This window comes from Thalassophryne amazonica, chromosome 7, assembly GCF_902500255.1.
Source record: "Thalassophryne amazonica chromosome 7, fThaAma1.1, whole genome shotgun sequence".
Classification (NCBI taxonomy): domain Eukaryota; kingdom Metazoa; phylum Chordata; class Actinopteri; order Batrachoidiformes; family Batrachoididae; genus Thalassophryne; species Thalassophryne amazonica.
Genome location: NC_047109.1, coordinates 109305448 through 109323757, shown reverse-complemented (window position 1 = coordinate 109323757; position 18310 = coordinate 109305448). Strand labels below are relative to the sequence as shown.

Sequence of the window (18310 nt, the reverse complement as noted above, 5' to 3'; positions counted from 1 at the left end):
TTTAAAGATTTTTTTCAAAGATTTTATTTCAATACAACGGACAATGCAACGTTTTACTTAATAAAAATTCTACAGCAATACAGACAGTAAAAATATTTATTGCTCCAGTTCACATCATAGTGTACATTCATTCACATTATTTCACAGACTAACTTGGAGACACAAATTGTGCAATGTGCATTCTTTCTGAGATTAAACATCGGAGACATAAATTTTGTTGTTCCACACAGTTACTGTAATGTCAAGCTACATATAAGTAATTTCATCACTTTGCAAATAAATTTCTATGGTGCATCTGTATCTGTTGCAGCATAGAAAGAAATTAGCTTTTTAAAGGCAATATTGTGTTCAGAATGTCAACACACTTACGGTGCATCCAGAAAGTATTCACAGCGCATCACTTTTTCCACATTTTTTAATGTTACTCTTATTCCAAAATGGAGTAAATTCGTTTTTTCCTATCAAAATTCTACTCACAAAACCCCATAACAACAATGTTTTTTTTGTTTGTTTGTTTTTTTTTTTTTGCTAATTTATTACAAATAAAAATTTAAGAAATCACATGTGCATGAGTATTCACATCCTTTGCTCAATACTTTGTTGATTCACCTTTGGCAGCAATTACAGCCTCAAGTCTTCTTAAATACGATGCCACAAGCTTGGTGCACCTATCGTTGGGCAGTTTGGCCCATTCCTCTTTGCAGCACCTCTCAAGCTCCATCAAGTTGGATGGGCGGTGTCAGTGCACAGCCATTTTCAGATCTCTCCAGAGGTGTTCAACTGGATTCAGGTCTGAATACTTATGTACATGTAATTTCTTAGTTGTTGTTTTTTGTTATTAAATTTGCAATGACATGAATTGAATGACATTAACGGTCAAAATGCTCAAAGGTGCATTAAGCCTCAGAAAACCATTTTTGGTACCAAAGGGGGCAAAAAGTAACACCTTTCATCCCACCATTGCTTCACATTGTATCAAGAGCAGAAAAGGTTGAGATCCATAAAAGTCCAGCATTCTCACGTCCGGGCCATTTTGTGAACACCAGGCACATTGTGAAAATTCTGAAAGAAAGAAATAAAAGGAGAAAATACTTAACATCTCTATAATGTCAATTATATTTCTATCTATGGCATTGAAGCATGATGGATGGGCAGTATGCGTGTAGTATGTTCAAAGATCAGATTTGATCAGAAAAGATGGGAAAAACCCAGACAAGACAGAAGACCTTCTGAATTCATGGAAGTTCCACATCCGCACATAAGAACGAGCGGAATGTTTCAACACCGGAGGTCATAAATCCAGTGCAGCATTTCAAAATATTTGTAACAAAAGAGTTGGTGAAGTAACGAGGCTCCATTTGTGTTCCTCTTGACACTGACTCTGTAGCAATGTTTTGAAAGATGGGTATTGTAAAGGTTTCAAAATGTTCACAAGCATCATTTTAATTTTGCAGTCAATAATTTGCAGTACTGCCAAAAGGTTTCCCATCCCATTGTATAATTCATCCTATATTTGCAGCAGTTGCTACCTTATACACTGGCATGCGCATGAAGGCGGTTGCTAGCTGACACCAGACCTGGCGTCATGGGCGGGCCTTAGGGTGCCTTGCCCGCCCTCTGAATCAGTTAGGACCGCCCTAGGATGGACGAGCCTGTCAGTCACCCGCCAAACACACACACACACACAAAAATTTGCAGGCTACCTTGATGACAATTTGTATAAATTTCCAATTTAGATGATTCATAATAATATTGATAAACACACTGTGCTTTAACTGATTTTTACTAAAATAATTGTGAATGATTCGATTGGTTCATGAAATGATCTGTGTAAAGGACCTTTCACACCGGGCGCGCAAACATGGCGCGCATCGCTCCAAAACCCATTATTTTCCATTAGAAGTGTGGCACAAACTCATTTTTTGCAAACAAATTTGCATGACGCCCCACCGGGAGCGCACACCGCCACTTGACATCAAACCCCCAACTGACTTCTGGTTTTAAAAAAGTGCTCCCTCAGAGCAATGCAAGGCTCCTCTGCAAATCTGTGTCTGGCACCGGGTCTGGCTGACACTCATGTGAAGGTGGGCAGCTGTTATTCCATAATCTATCCAACATCCACTAACCATCCAGCAGGTGGCAGCCATGACTATGGGACATTGCATAGTCAAAGCAAAACTGCTTTTGGCATAAATCTGGTGCATCAAAGTTAAACACAAACTAATCACTTCATCCTCATTATGTGCCATTTTCAATTTGTAATTACAAGATAGCAGCATTCATTTTATTATTATTATTAATTATTATTATTATTGTGTACACAAGCTGATTCACTCACTCACCCAGTCATCTACATTTTTGCTGTCCAACCTATGTTAGTTCCAACAATTAAGTTTCTGTATTTCAAACTGAAATACAATTTTGAACAAAAATAAGAATACAATTCATAATTAAGAGCAAGACCTTACTACATTAATGTTAAATATGATCAACATGTATATGTAAGAAAAACTGAATAATCATATGTCGGTCCTTCAACTTCCATTTGTGAAGTGATAATGAAACGGCATCTTGTATGTGTTGAATATATTCACAGAGAAGATTTTGCTCAACTTTTACTCAACTTTTTCATTCCACAAAAGTGTAAAAAAAAAAAGCACATACATACATTATATAAAATTTAAGGGGAATATGCTATACATACAAGTAACAGAGCTCTGAAGTGAGCTACATGTAGCAGCAGAACTAACTCCGTAACTCTGTTGAAAAGCCACCATAAACCACTTTGTGTATCGCGTGTATTCTATGATTGCTGGAGGCATGAGCTACACTGAAAGTACAACCCCTGGCAAAAATTATGGAATCACCGGCCTCGGAGGATGTTCATTCAGTTGTTTAATTTTGTAGAAAAAAAGCAGATCACAGACATGACACAAAACTAAAGTCATTTCAAATGGCAACTTTCTGGCTTTAAGAAACACTATAAGAAATCAGGAAAAAAAAAATTGTGGCAGTCAGTAACAGTTACTTTTTTAGACCAAGCAGAGGGAAAAAAAAATATGGACTCACTCAATTCTGAGGAATAAATTATGTAAATTTTCATCCCCAAAACTAACACCTGCATCAAATCAGATCTGCTCGTTAGTCTGCATCTAAAAAGGAGTGATCACACCTTGGAGAGCTGTTGCACCAAGTGGACTGACATGAATCATGGCTCCAACACGAGAGATGTCAATTGAAACAAACTCTTAAAAGAGGGTAAATCATCACACAATGTTGCAAAAGATGTTGGTTGTTCACAGTCAGCTGTGTCTAAACTCCGGACCAAATACAAACAATGTGGGAAGGTTGTTAAAGGCAAACATACTGGTAGACCAAGGAAGACATCAAAGCGTCAAGACAGAAAACTTAAAGCAATATGTCTCAAAAATCGAAAATGCACAACAAAACAAATGAGGAACGGTCTGTGACCGAACTGTAAGAAACTGCCTAAAGGAAATGGGATTTACATACAGAAAAGCCAAACAAAAGCCATCATTAACACCTAAACAGAAAAAAACAAGGTTACAATGGCCTAAGGAAAAGCAATCGTGGACTGTGGATGACTGGATGAAAGTCATATTCAGTGATGAATCTCAAATCTGCATTGGGCAAGGTGATGATGCTGGAACTTTTGTTTGGTGCCGTTCCAATGAGATTTATAAAGATGACTGCCTGAAGAGAACATGTAAATTTCCACAGTCATTGATGATATGGGGCTGCATGTCAGGTAAAGGCACTGGGGAGATGGCTGTCATTACATCATCAATAAATGCACAAGTTTACGTTGATATTTTGGACACTTTTCTTATCCCATCAATTGAAAGGATGTTTGGGGATGAAGAAATCATTTTCCAAGATGATAATGCATCTTGCCATAGAGCAAAAACTGTGAAAACATTCCTTGCAAAAAGACACATAGGGTCAATGTCATGGCCTGCAAATAGTCCGGATCTTAATCCAATTGAAAATCTTTGGTGGAAGTTGAAGAAAATGGTCCATGACAAGGCTCCAACCTGCAAAGCTGATCTGGCAACAGCAATCAGAGAAAGTTGGAGCCACATTGATGAAGAGTACTTCATCAGTCACTCATTAAGTCCATGCCTCAGAGACTGCAAGCTAAAAAAAAAGTAACCGTTACTGACTGCCACAATTTTTTTTCCTGATTTCTTATAGTGTTTCTTAAAGCCAGAAAGTTGCCATTTGAAATGACTTTAGTTTTGTGTCATGTCTGTGATCTGTTTTTTTTTTCTACAAAATTAAACAACTGAATGAACATCCTCTGAGGCCAGTGATTCCATAATTTTTGCCAGGGGTTGTATGAGGGGGAAGCGGTAGCATTTTGCGAATGTTTACGATATAGCAGGCAGTGTAACGTGAGGGATCCCTGTCATCTGGATGAACCAATCCAGTCACTGATTGGCCGTAGCACAACAGGCCTCCAAGTTCAACATAATCTCAATATAAACATAAAAATGATGTCTGTTTTTATTGGACTCATCCAAGCTGAAGAATTCAATGACCCGAAGCAGTCCAGGAAATAAGGTTTAAGAAGTCACAGTAAGCAGTTTGCTTCATTCTCCACATCTGGGAGTTGTTATGTCCTTCTCTTGAATTATGATATGAAGTCCTATCAAACTCACCCTCATGGCAGCAGATATCCAGGGCAGAAAGCGTGACACTCTGGTGTAGACCCCTGGCTTTTTGGGTTTGGCACAGCCCGTGCCCCAGCTCACCACCCCCAGCAGACGGTACCGACTGGTCTTGGACAAGCAATCCTCAGCCACAAAAGGACCGCCGCTGTCACCCTGAAATCACATTACAATCACATAAACAGTACTATGGCCAGTTTCCCACAATCAGCCACAAAAGCCTATGGTTCCTTCAGAGCCTGACTCTCTTGATGGCTTCCTTTACTAGCTGTTACTCAGTTTTTAAGAACTGCCTACTCTTGACAGTTTTACCATGTAGAACCATTTCTGTTTGTATTTTAACGACAGAGGTAACCAACATCCAAGAGGCACTCAGTGACTTGGAATTGTTCATATGTCCATTCCCCTTAATTGTCCAAAAAATCTGGCCATAAAATTAATGATTTAAATGCTCTGAAAATGGAAGTATGGTCTATAAAAGTTACTGTTCATACAGACCTGACAGGCATCAATGCCGCCCTTCTCGTATCCAGCACAGAACATGCCGGTGGCGATCTGGTTGTCATAGTAATCAGGCGCATTACACACAGTGTCGCTGATGATGGCGACATTTGCTTCCTGTAAAACATCTGCAGCATGGTGACCTGGAAGTGAGGAAGAGCTGTTAAAGACATTCCCAGTATTAAACCAAAGTAGCTATTTTTGTTGTGTGTTGGGGGGTGTGGCTGGATATTTTGGTGTTCTTTTCTTTTCTTTGCTCTCCAGGTGGCATGAGAACTGATTTGTCTGTGGAGAAGGTGCTGGCTGAAGAGTCCTTCACCCTCATCAACATCATGTGCAGCACCTGTGAATGGTGCTCACATGCAACCTTAAAGACTTTCAGCTGAAGCAGATAATTGGATGGCGTTCTGCATTTAAGTCATGTGTGATTCAAGGAGAACTGCCGGGAACTCGACCTTGTGATGTTCGTTTGTGGGACGCTGAGGACCGCGCCTGGGTTTGACACATCGAGCCCGTGAAGCAAGGAAGGGTGAGGGACACATGCTGTCAGCACACATCAAAGGTGATTAAGTGTTTGACTAATTGTTGATAGTAACTTGGTATTTTGTTACGCAGTAAACTTGAATTGTGATGAGGATTGTGCAGCTTGCTTCTCACTGCTGTGGCATGCGGACAAGTGGTCCTCCACCTGTTGTGAGAAGCTGCTTATTTGCATAAAGTTAAAAATACAGACCTGTATGTGTTGCTGATAGTGTGTGTCTTTTGAAGGATATTAGTTGTAACTGCTAACTTACCTCACCTCTTCTATGCTTCGCAGAGAGTCGGTTTGTCGTGTCCACCTGGGGGGTGTTTGGCGGTGGTAGTGGGTCCAGGAGCGCCGGGCTTCGATCCTTTTGGGCGCTGGAGAGCGTGCCAGCCTTCACTCCACCAGAAGGACACTATTTCTGTTTTTACACTTTTTATGCACCAGTGGGTGAAATAAATATATTATTTTTGGAACCGCTTTTCTGGTTATTTGTAGCGCTGGGTTCCGTCTGACGCAGGTCCGCTCCTCAACCCGCGTCGACACATAACATATTTTATCTTCTCCAGACAACCCTAAACCACAATCAGGATGTTACTAAAAATAGATCTTCAGCGAGATATTTTAAAATGGCCACCAGAACAGGATGTTCTGTTATCATTAATTCTAGTATTTGTTGTAATGATCCATTTTAGGGGTATTTTACTGGAAAGCAGCCATTTAGCAACCATTGTGGATGCCATTTTAAATGTAAAATATCATAAATTACATTGAGGAATCCATCCATCCATCCATCCATTTTCTTCCGCTTTATCTGAGGTCGCGGGGGCAGCAGCTCCAGCAAAGCCGCCCAGACCTCCCGATCCACACACACCTCCCCCAGCTCCGCCAGGGGAACCCCAAGGCATTCCCAAGCCAGCCGAGAGATGTAGTCCCTCCAGCGTGTCCTGGGTCTTCCCGGGGCCTCCTCCCAATGGGACGTGCCCGGAAAACCTCTCCAGCGAGGCGTCCAGGGGGCATCCGGAAAAGATGCCTGAGCCACCTCAACTGACTCCTTTCGACGTGGAGGAGCAGCGGATCGACTCCGAGCTCCTCCCGAGTGACCGAGCTCCTCACCCTATCTCTAAGGGAGTGCCCAGCCACCCTGCAGAGGAAACTCATCTCGGCCGCTTGTACTCGCGATCTCGTTCTTTCGGTCATGAGCCAAATCTCATGACCATAGGTGAGGATCGGAACGTAAATCGATTGGTAAATCGAGAGCTTTGCCCCCCTACTCAGCTCTCTCTTCACCACGACGGTCCGATACAGTGACCGCATCACTGCAGACGCTGCACCGATCCGTCTATCGATCTCACGCTCCATCCATCCCTCACTCGTGAACAAGACCCCATTGAGGAATATTTTTTAAAAATGAAGTCCTACATATGTTTATTGGATACTTCAAATGGGATCAAACAACTTTCAAATATGTTTTGGATGCCATCCGAATTATTTGTCTTGAGGTCAGTTTCATTTTTGGGAACATCCTGATTGTGACACACCACTGCAGGTAACCAATGCTTTTACAAACAGAAAAACATTTCCCGGACATTATTTTTTTTCTCAACATACCATGGATTTTTCAATGTGCGTTATGCACATGACAAAGCAGATGATCCTGTGTGACTCACACTGTTTGTTGCTTCTTTATGTGTTTCCAATGCTTGAGATAAATGTTGGAAATGCTTTTGTTCACACAGAATTAATATAATAATTAGTTCACCCCAGCTTCCATATACAACCTGTGCCATTTGAGTAAATTATGCAATAAAGGATTTATGAATCAATCACCCTGCACACATGCTAAGATTTTATTGATGTAGCAGATGGAGAATTTTGCAGAATTAGTCATTGACCACAATTCATATTTATCAACAAGGTACGAAACTAGACCTGTTTTTAACCACGATGCTTGTGAATGAATTGAATACCGTATTATACAGGTAGTAATAATAATATTGTTATTTGTAACTTTCAGGTAAACAGTCTTGTCAGTGACATGTGGTCGTGGCTTGCGGGACTCACCCCTGCAAGATGACCATGGCCCAGAGCACTCAAACTAGTCATACAAACATGGGCACCATGCACTGTGTGAGTACACCCTACCATACTACACTGAAAAAAGAGAATAGTTTAATCAACTTAAATTAATTGTTTCAATTGGTAGCATCTAAATGAATCAAGTTGTTTAGTTTGTAAGTTAGAGTTGATCTAACTTATTAACTTAAGTTCAAACAACTTAATTAACGTAGACATTACCAACTGAACTATTTAAGTTGTTTCTTTTTTATTTCAATGTGGCTGATCTGAGTCTTGATAACATTACAGCAGCTGAGCCGACCTGGAGATTCTTGTAATGTTAATCAGAACAATTAAACTTTTCCTGCACATCATGTGTTAGTAACAGGGTGGATGAGGTCATTTCAGTTTGTGACAGCATAGTACTCACTGTCTCTGTATCCCCAGCCGGTTACTGTGCCCACCTGTCCATCTATCAGTCTTTGTCCATATGCTGGCAGGCAAACAGGCTGAATATATTCTACACACAACGACAAATATATCAAGTTCTAAGAACATAGACAAGTCAAACATAAACAAGACACCTCCATTTTTGTTGGGGATGCTGATTTGTTGCCATTGTGTTTTCTTGCAGCTACAGAGTTGGGCTTTGGATGAATAAAGCATGAGATGGAGAAGCGGAAAAGCAAAGAAAATTAAAGCAGTGATCTTGTCACATGTCACATATCTGCAATATGGTTAAGAGGTTAAACGAGAACACCAACTTGGGCTCTATTGTTTGAGGTTTTGGTCATCTTTTCACTCAAAATAAATGCTGAAAGGCATTATTGGAAATTCAGTTGTCTCTTTCGATCAATTCCCCCCCATAAAAATGCATCTGCCATTTACCGGATGAGAGTGTGAATAGCGGCCCATGTTGGTTGTGAATTACACTTTACAAACAGAATTTTCAGTTTTGCAAATGTATTTTTTTTTTTTACAAATGAAAAAATAACATGTTTACAAATACAGATTTATTAGTAAAAACCAACACACAAGTTACAGCAACTTGTGTGTTGGTTTTTACAAATAAATAGACCAACCAGTGAAGGAGACTCAAACGCAAATTGTGTTAAAATTTCTTTTTCATAACAATCTTGTCATCAACACCATGCTATAAAACATTATTATGGACTTTCTTTTCTTAGATTGGCTCCATATGTCCTTACGTCCTACCGTTGAAGGTGAGAGGTTGGCTGAGAGCCAGGACAGCGATGTCCCTGCTGTTGTCATCAATGTTATGAGCCACAAAGGGCAGGTAGCTGCTGTGGTAAACGATGGTCTTCACCTCCGCCACGCTGATGTTCACTGGCTTATTATAGATGGAGCCCAGCAGCACACGCCAGCGGTGAATGACGCGGAAGTGTCTGACAGGATGTCAAAGAGGTAGAGGTTGGTCGCATTATTCACTCCAACACTTCCAGTGTCCAGCATTCTTCTATGCAAAATTCAATGTACTACACTGTGCAAATGTAAGATTGTTAGTTCTTGTTTCTTTAATTAAAGATACACTGATGGTGATTTTACAAACACTGTTTTCATATTGGCAAAAAAAAAAAAAAAAATCAAAATAACTACATTTCTTTGCAGATGTACTGTCTAATACATATCAAGATGAAGGCGGTTGTGTTGTAATTCTGCTCATCAGCCCGTTTGGCTGGATTTTTGAGTTGTCTTTATTTTTTGTATTAATTGTATGTAGGTTTGAGCATTTGGGTTATTGATTTCGTGGTATTCCTTATCTGTATTGTGTTTTCATGCTGTTGGGTTTTCTTTTGATGGTTAGGTTTTTGGGGCCTTGCTATTTGTTTTCCTTGCACCTTTGATATTGATCACTGTTCCATTTAGTTCTGTATCCCATTGACCATTTAGTTGCCTTTCCAGGTGTTCTTTCCCTGAGTCGCCACTTGGTGTCACCCTGTGGTCCTGTTTTATGTTGCACTTCACTTGACAGTCACTTAACGTTAAATTTCTGTACATTATTTTCAGTATGTCTATTCCGGTTATTTTGGGGGTTTCTATTGTAGTATTTTCTGATGGTTCTTTCATGGATCAGTTCTGGTTTTACACATTTGGTTCTGTAGTCTTTTTGGATTTGTCATTTTCTGTTTCTTCTTTTACTGTGGTACTTAGATTTATGTTGTATTTATCTTTAGGCTCAGGTTGCTATGTGTCGGACGCAGCTCGGAGAACCGACCAGCGTTTGAAGGACCCAGTATGAAATAAGCAGAGCACGGTACAAAGGCTAACTGAATTTAATACATAACAGTGATGTGATACAAAACAACAGAAGAGTGTGCGGTCTGGCGTGGTGGTGATACGGTGCGCTCCCAGCAGCGCTAACGGTCCGGAGCCAGAAGCCGTTCGGACCCAAGGACCCCGCCGACACCCCCCAGGTGGCCGCAACAAACCGAGTCTCAGGAAGTGTGCTGACGAGCGTGAGACCTCACCCCCTCCTCTTTCACAGACCGTGCATCAAACCCTGGACGTTCTCTGCATCCACTGATGATGAGATGGCTCCTGAGACGACGATCTCACCCGTCTGGTCACAAGGTCGAGTCTCTGGCAAATACACACTGTACACTCCAGTCTTAAATGCCACCATGTTCCAATCCATATAGATGCACCACAGCTGTGAGTCCTGACGAGCCGCAGGTGATCAGGGTGAGGTCCTGATAACCTCAGCAACACAGCCACTCAGTCCCAAATGCAAGCCACCTGGAAGGAAAAACAAAAGACAGAAACAAAAAGGCAGCCAGGCCCCCCAGCCATACAACAGTACCCCACCCTCACGGGAAGCCTCCCGGTGACCACACAAACCTGGCCCAGGAGAAACACCCCCCTCCAGGGACCATGGCTGGAAACCGCATCTGCATTCGTCTTCCAACAGAATGGTTGATGTCCTCTCCTCTGGCTGCATCCTTGCCTTTGTTTCAGTCAGTCACTTAGCACAGGTGTGGCCAGGAGTTCTTAAACCTGTGCGGTCAGCCTTTATCCAACCATGTTTGGTCTTTAGTCATAAAACAAAAAAGACAAACACAAACAACCAAAACACCCCCCCTCCCCAGGGGACCGTCCCATCAAACCCCAGGAAGAGGAGAAAAGAAAAACCCCAAACTTAAGCTTACAAATAAAAGTGCTAAAACACCCCCCCCCCCCCCCAAACAACATGTAGGGACCAACACCCCCCAGAGGACTTCCCGCCAGCTCCAGGAGTAATAACCACAGCCGAGGTCCCTCTGGGACCCAACGTCACCCACGGGGACTCCCAGCGCCTCCCAGAGGACCACTCGTCAACCCCAGGAGACGCCTCCCCTCATGACCAACGGACCCAGCCCCGGCCGTCTATGGCTAGATGGACCCACAGCCCTTTCCCCCCCAGAGGACACCACAGTCAAACCCTGAGGGCGGAAACTGGGGGGAAAAAGAAGAAGAGAGAAAAAAAAAACATACAAACAAAACAACCCCAACCCCACCCCCTTGGCGCAGTGGAAACTGGAAGCACGTCCAGTGTCACCAACCATGACTATACCCCAGAAGCCAACCGGGAGGAGTGGAACAGCGGTTATGGCAAACGGCACAAAACGGCGCCACTCCTCCGACTTCTACACCAGCCACTAGCTGCGGGTATATCCCACTGCCCCAAACCTCAGCCACGCCGATGGCAGACGGCCAAAGGCGTGCTGAAGCCGGAGGTGGAACAGGGAATCCAAAAACACCCCCCCCCCCCCCCCCCCCAGGTGCAGAGGTTACCCGGGAAACGCCCAGTATAACCAAACTGCACCACTCCAGCAACGCCGACACTACGGCTCACCCGGCTGGAGCCAGAGGAGAAGAGAGGGAAGAAAAAGAAAACACCCCAAACCCCCCCCCCCCCTCCCGGATGCAGAGGCCACCTGGGAAATACCCAGCACAACCAAACTGCACCCCTCCAGCAACGCCGACACTACGGCTCACCCGGCTGGAGCCAGAGGAGAAGAGAGGGCATAACAAAAAACAAAACAAAAAAAAGAAAAAACAACCCAATTACCCCCCCATGACCCCCCAGGGGACCGTCCCATCAAACCCTGGGAGGCGAAACCGAAAGAAATAAAAAAGACTAACATAAGGTTGCTTGGGTCCTTTATTTATTTATTTTTTTTTTGACAGAACTGCAGGGTCACGACCCAGACACTAAATAGTGTAAAACAAAAAATAAAATCCCACACAAAAACCAACTCAAAAAACACCCACACGAAATGAACTAACACAAAACAAATCAGTGACGTATACTGTTAAGCTCAAACAAGTCGAACACACCTGTTCTAACTTAAGAGCTTAACGGTAATGTGACTAGTCACCAAAAGAGGGAGCCAAAGTGCTAAAAATGAAAAAAACCCCTTTGGTGACAGAAAACAAACGAGCTGCATCTCCGTGCGCAGCTGTGTGCAACACACAACCAAAATGTGCTCAACTAAATAACGCCGGAGCTGATACAACAGACGCAGTAGTTATCTTTATCCGGGGAAACGGGGCTACAACTGTAACACAGGAAGCTCAGTGACCCGTGCCACAGAGCTCCGCCGTGCGCGTGCACCCATTACAGACACACTCTTGCAGCTCCCGTTTAAACCTCTTATCCGGTCGGAGCGTGACGCGAAGCCGTCGCCAGTCACACTCCACCACGACCCACGGATAAGGCACAACACAGGAACACGGCTGCAAGAGAGCACAAATCAGTATTCAGCAATGGGTCTCAAACACGCACCATCCGGGCGGAGAGCACCCGCAACTGATCCGGATAACTACTGAACGTCTGCTGCCGCCTTCCCGGCGCATTACCGTCTCTGCTACCGCTGGGTCCATGATGTTTGGCCAGAGACTACTGTTATGTGTCGGACGCAGCTCGGAGAACCGACCAGCGTTTGAAGGACCCAGTATGAAATAAGCAGAGCACGGTACAAAGGCTAACTGAATTTAATACATAACAGTGATGTGATACAAAACAACAAAAGAGTGTGCGGTCTGGCGTGGTGGTGATACGGTGCGCTCCCAGCAGCGCTAACGGTCCGGAGCCAGAAGCCGTTCGGACCCAAGGACCCCGCCGACACCCCCCAGGTGGCCGCAACAAACCGACTCTGTGAAAGAAGGAACCATTATGTGAGTCCACACTCTACACACAGAGAGACCACTCAAAGGTGTACATAAACAGCAAACACTTCCTGGCTTAATTACTAATCAGCTTCCCAACCTGCAGGCATGGAACATCCAGTTCACAAATCTCCACTGCAGTGGAAGCCGATACATGACTAACGTACAGCTCAATATAATAAGGTGTGAGGGACACCACATTTACTGACTGTATAAACGTTAGTCACAAAATCTAACGTACCTCAGGAAGTGTGCTGACGAGCGTGAGACCTCACCCCCTCCTCTTTCACAGACCGTGCATCAAACCCTGGACGTTCTCTGCATCCACTGATGATGAGATGGCTCCCGAGACGACGATCTCACCCGTCTGGTCACAAGGTCGTGTCTCTGGCAAATACACACTGTACACTCCAGTCTTAAATGCCACCATGTTCCAATCCATATAGATGCACCACAGCTGTGAGTCCTGACGAGCCGCAGGTGATCAGGGTGAGGTCCTGATAACCTCAGCAACACAGCCACTCAGTCCCAAATGCAAGCCACCTGGAAGGAAAAACAAAAGACAGAAACAAAAAGGCAGCCAGGCCCCCCAGCCATACAACACAGGTTTCATTTTCAGTCACCTTAGGTTCAGTGTACACGTGCTTTTTGTCCTTCCTCAGTTTCCTTAGTTACCGCACCTGTACTAAGTGGCTCGTTTGTTATTTAAGTCCTCACCTGTGCTCTGTTCTTTGCCGTCTGATTCTCACTCGTGCTCTGAGATCCTGGGCCTTTTCTCCGTGTGTGTTGAATGCTCTTTTTTCCTCTGTGTGGATTTTTTTGACTTTTGGATTTTCACCTGTAAATAAATCACTTTGGATTGGAACTAATCCTTTGAGTTTTTGCTGCCTGCATTTTGGAACTTGTTTTCTGACTATTTACAATCATAACAAAATCAGACGGCCAAAATAATTATGAGCTCCGGAGGTAGCTTCCCTGACTTAGTGACTTTTAAAGCCTTTGGGGAAAAGTTCAGACTTTGCTTCAACTCCTTTCACTGCTGTTACATTCCCAGTAAGAAGCAGGACTTCTTGAATCAAACCTGGGATTTGTTAGACACTAATTCGTGGGCTTTTGATCTCTTTCCAGAACTTCTTGCTTTAGAGGGTCTGTTTGACCAAAAACAGCTTCCTGAATGGGCTGAGGACCCAGAAACTTATTTTTGTTCACATGTGTATGAACGTGCCAGTGTGGACAGCTGTAGACAGCCCTCCAGTTCCTCCCTCCTGGATCGTCAACAATTTTCTAAAAGGGCCTTATCTGCAGCTTTGGATCAAGAGGCTCTTAGAATGATTTTCTCTGAATTAACTCATTTGTTTGTTTGCTTCCACCACGCATACACACCCAAGAAAAGATATGACTTTTTGACTCAAGCATGGGACTTGGTGGAGGGTAATCCCTGGGTATTTAACTATTTTCCTGCTCTTTATGAATTGGATTCCCTGTTTGAAGCAGATAAACTGCCAAATTGGGTCTGGGATCCAGAGAAGCATTTGCCAGCTAAAACTTCAAAACCTCAGTTTGACTACACCTGCTCAGATTCAGAGGATGAATTTTTGTCGTGTGCAGGAGACTATATATTGGATACAGTAGAGGGTTCTGAGGCTCTGGACCTCCAGAACACTGAGGTATTTTTCCAGATCAGGGAATTGTATCTGGACTACTTAGATTGTACTGATCCTGTAGAGCAAGATGCTAGCCCGCAAAAAGTTGAGAATATTACCCAGGCTGAACCAGACCTCATGACTGCTTACCCAGACCTTCACCACATTCGAACTCTGGTCATTCAACGACAGGTCCCAGCATACATTGATGACCCGATGGACTCTTTATACTCACCTGTTCCCCAGGACTCACTAGTAGAACCCTCCCTGGGCACCATCCTCAGGAATCGCACGACTAGTACGACTGCCTCTCACACTCTACCTTCCATAGTCTTCCCTGTCTATCTTTTACCTTCCCCCTCGACTGACACACAAATTGACACGACACACAAGACCTCTAAGATAAACCTGACCTCCAGCCCCCTGCGTTGTTCTCCAATTTCAGTTACGTCATCTCCATGTTCTGTAGCTCCTCCCACTGTCTTTCAGACTGGCATGACAACACATCCCATTACTCCACACAACACCACATCAAATGTACACTCCACCACCACATACATGGCAAACCCTCCCACCGCACTCCCTCCCGTGACCAACCCGTCTGTCATCCAAGATGTGATCCAGTCACTCAAACTCTGTAGCCAGTTTGCAGTCACTGCTCCCACAGCCTACAAACTGATCCCCGGCTTTCCATCTCTGGTTCAGCTTTCCACTCGCCTTCTCCACCATTGAGTTTCTCTTTTCCACCCATCTCCCTCACCTTCTGTGCTTCCTCTGTTGCCTGAACCAAGAACGTGGAATGTTCCCCTAGGTTTAGGAGAGGCACCAGAGAGGGAGAATAAACGCTGGGTTAAGTCCGGCCGTAAAAACTGTCAGCGGGCTACTGGGGGGGCCACGGCCCTCCAGCCATTACTGCCTGGGTTGGTGGTCCAAGCTGAATCCGACTTAACTGACTCTGTGTTCCAGCTCAGGGGTCGCAGAGCAGCTTCCTTCCTCTCTTCTTCTGTCCAGGTCCGAGGAGAGGTCTGGGGCACTACCGGTCTCTGCAGCCCTGGAAGAGCCAATGGACTCAGCCACTGATGACACAGGTTTGGAGAGATCGTCAGTCTGGCCCTTCAGCATCGACGGACCTTCAGAGGTGCTGGTGGGCTCCGTGTCTGGAGGTGCCTGTGCTCTTCAGGAGCCGTCCGCCTCTGAGCTGGTTGATGACGAGGCTTCGGTGGGGTCCTCTGCCCTGATTACCAATGGCATCAGTGGTGCTGTGGAACCAACAGAGTCCATGCTGTTTAACATCTGTGCTCTTCAGGTCCCGTCCACTTCAGTGTCCGGAGATGTTCCTGAGGCATTGTCCGCCTGTACTCCAGATGACATCAGCGGCATGGAGGAGCTGGCTGGAGGGGATCCCGATGTCGTCTGCTTTACGGAAGAGCCAGCCCAGGTGATTCCTGATGATGCCAGCACACCTATCAAGAAGGATGCCATTCCTCTGCCACAGCTGGGCATCTGAGGTCTTGGCGGACGCCCTGCTGTTCTTTTGGATTCCGGTGAACCGGGTGGCCACATGGCTGTTGCAATGGTGGGCTCCTGGGAAGCGGCCTGACCTCCCATCTGACGCTGAGACGGATCACTGTGAGCCATCTGACAGTGTACAAAATGTTGAGGCACATTCCTGTGGGCCATCGGGCCATCCACCTCCCTCCACCGTGGACTTCCGTCAGCCGATCAGTCCTGCAGCAACTTCGGCAGACACCTAGTTGGCCGCAGGACCACCCTCCTGATGTAGCTTTGGTCAGTTTGTTGTTGCACAGTGCTCCTCCTGGTAATTCTGCAGTCTCCGGCCAGCCATCCGAGCGACCACCTGACTCTGTTCGTACCTCCTGGTGGCCGCAAAGGTGGCCTCCTGATGACATCTGGGACTCTGGTCGACATCTGGGATAGCCATTGATTGCTGCATCTGGGTCCTGCTGGTCATGTGTCTCCTCAAGGCTCCTGAACTTGGACTGTGGTCAGCCATTGGGCCGCGATGTGTCTGCATTCTATGCTCGTGACTGTCATTTCAGTATTCCGGGGGGGTGTTGGGGGGCCGTTTCCACCTTCCGGCCCCCTCCCTCCCGGGTCTGGTGTTTTGTGGGTTCCTGTTTTTTTTTTGTGTGTTTTTTTTTTTTTTGCGGGTTTTGGGTTAGTTCTATTTGTTTCGGTTCCATTGTGTTTCTGTTTTTTCCCCGTACTGTGTTGGGTGGTTTTCCGCCGTCGAGGCCAGCGTTTGAGGGGGGGATACTATTGTAATTCAGCCCATTTGGCTGGGTTTTTGAGTTGTCTTTATTTTTTGTATTAATTGTATGTAGGTTTGAGCATTTGGGTTATTGCTTTTGTGGTATTCCTTATCTGTATTGTTTTCATGCTGCTGGGTTTTCTTTTGATGGTTAGATTTTGGGGGCCTTGCTATTTGTTTTCCTTGCACCTTTGATATTGATTACTGTTCCATTTAGTTCTGTATCCCAATGTGCATTTAGTTGCCTTTCCAGGTGTTCTTTCCCTGAGTCGCCACTTGGTGTCACCCTGCGGTCCTGTTTTATGTTGCACTTCACTTGACAGTCACTTAACTTTAAATTTCTGTACATTATTTTCAGTATTGTTGTGTGTTGGGGGGTTTGGCTGGATGTTTTTGTGTTTTCTTTTCTTTGCTCTCCAGGTGGTATGCAAACTGGTTTTGTCTGTGGAGAAGGTGCTGGCAGAAGAGTCCTTCACCCTCATCAGCATTATTAGCTGCACCTGTGGAGGATGTTCACGTGCAGGCCTACTGACTCGCAGCACCTGTGGATGATACTCATGTGTAAATTTAAAAACTTTCAGCTGAAGCAGATAATGAGATGGCGTTCTGCATTTAAGCCATGAGTGGTTCAAGCAGAATTGCCGGGAACTCGACCTTGTGACGTTCGTTTGTGAGACGCTGAGGACCGCGCCTGGGTTTGACACGTCGTGCCTGTGAAGGATTGGTGAGGGACACATGCTGTCAGCACACATCAGAGGTGATGATTGTCTGAATAAGTGTTAACAGTAATTTGGTATTTTGTTACGCAGTATATTTGAACATTGATGAGAATTGTGCAGCTCGCTTCTCACTGCCATGGCGTACGGACTGATGATCCTCCACCTGTTGTGAGAAGCTGCTCATTTACATAAAGCTTAAATTCAGACCTGAATGTGTTGCTGATAGTGTGTGCCTTTGAAGGATATTTGTTGTAGCTGTTGACTTACCTCACCTTTCCATCCTTCAGAGTCAGTTTGTCGTATCCACCTGGGGGGTGTTCGGCGGTGAGTCTGGGTCCAGAAGCGTCGGGCTTCAATCCATTTGGGCGCTGGAGAGCACGCCGTCCTTCACCTCGCCAGATAACCGCACATTTATGTTGTACACAATTATTGCACAGACGGGAAATAAACTTGTTTTGCTTTTGGAACCGCTTTCTGGTTATTTTAGCGCTGGGTTCAGTCAGACGCTGGTCCGCTCCTCAACTCACGTCGGCACATAAGTATGTCTATTCCGGTTATTTTGGGGGTTTCTATTGTATTTTCTGATGGTTCTTTCATGGATCAGTTCTGGTTTTACACATTTGGTTCTGTAGTCTATTTGGATTTGTCATTTTCCGTTTCTTCTTTTACTGTGGTACTTAGATTTATGTTATCTTTAGGCTCAGGTTTCATTTTCAGTCACCTTAGGTTCAGTG

At 44.7% G+C, this 18310-nt stretch overlaps 1 protein-coding gene across 1 annotated transcript in view; it reads right to left on the bottom strand.

Moving 5' to 3' along the window:
• Positions 1 to 869: 869 nt before the first annotated feature.
• hpn (hepsin) overlaps positions 870 to 18310 on the bottom strand; it is a 49241-nt gene continuing 31800 nt past the window's right edge. Inside the window, exons 8-12 of the mRNA XM_034175314.1 lie at positions 8989 to 9179; positions 8204 to 8293; positions 5190 to 5335; positions 4683 to 4847; positions 870 to 1062 (exon numbers count right to left, since the gene is read on the bottom strand). Of these exons, the coding sequence (XP_034031205.1) occupies positions 1018 to 1062; positions 4683 to 4847; positions 5190 to 5335; positions 8204 to 8293; positions 8989 to 9179 (637 nt within the window). The 3' untranslated portion in view covers positions 870 to 1017. The remainder of the gene's footprint in view (positions 1063 to 4682; positions 4848 to 5189; positions 5336 to 8203; positions 8294 to 8988; positions 9180 to 18310) is intronic.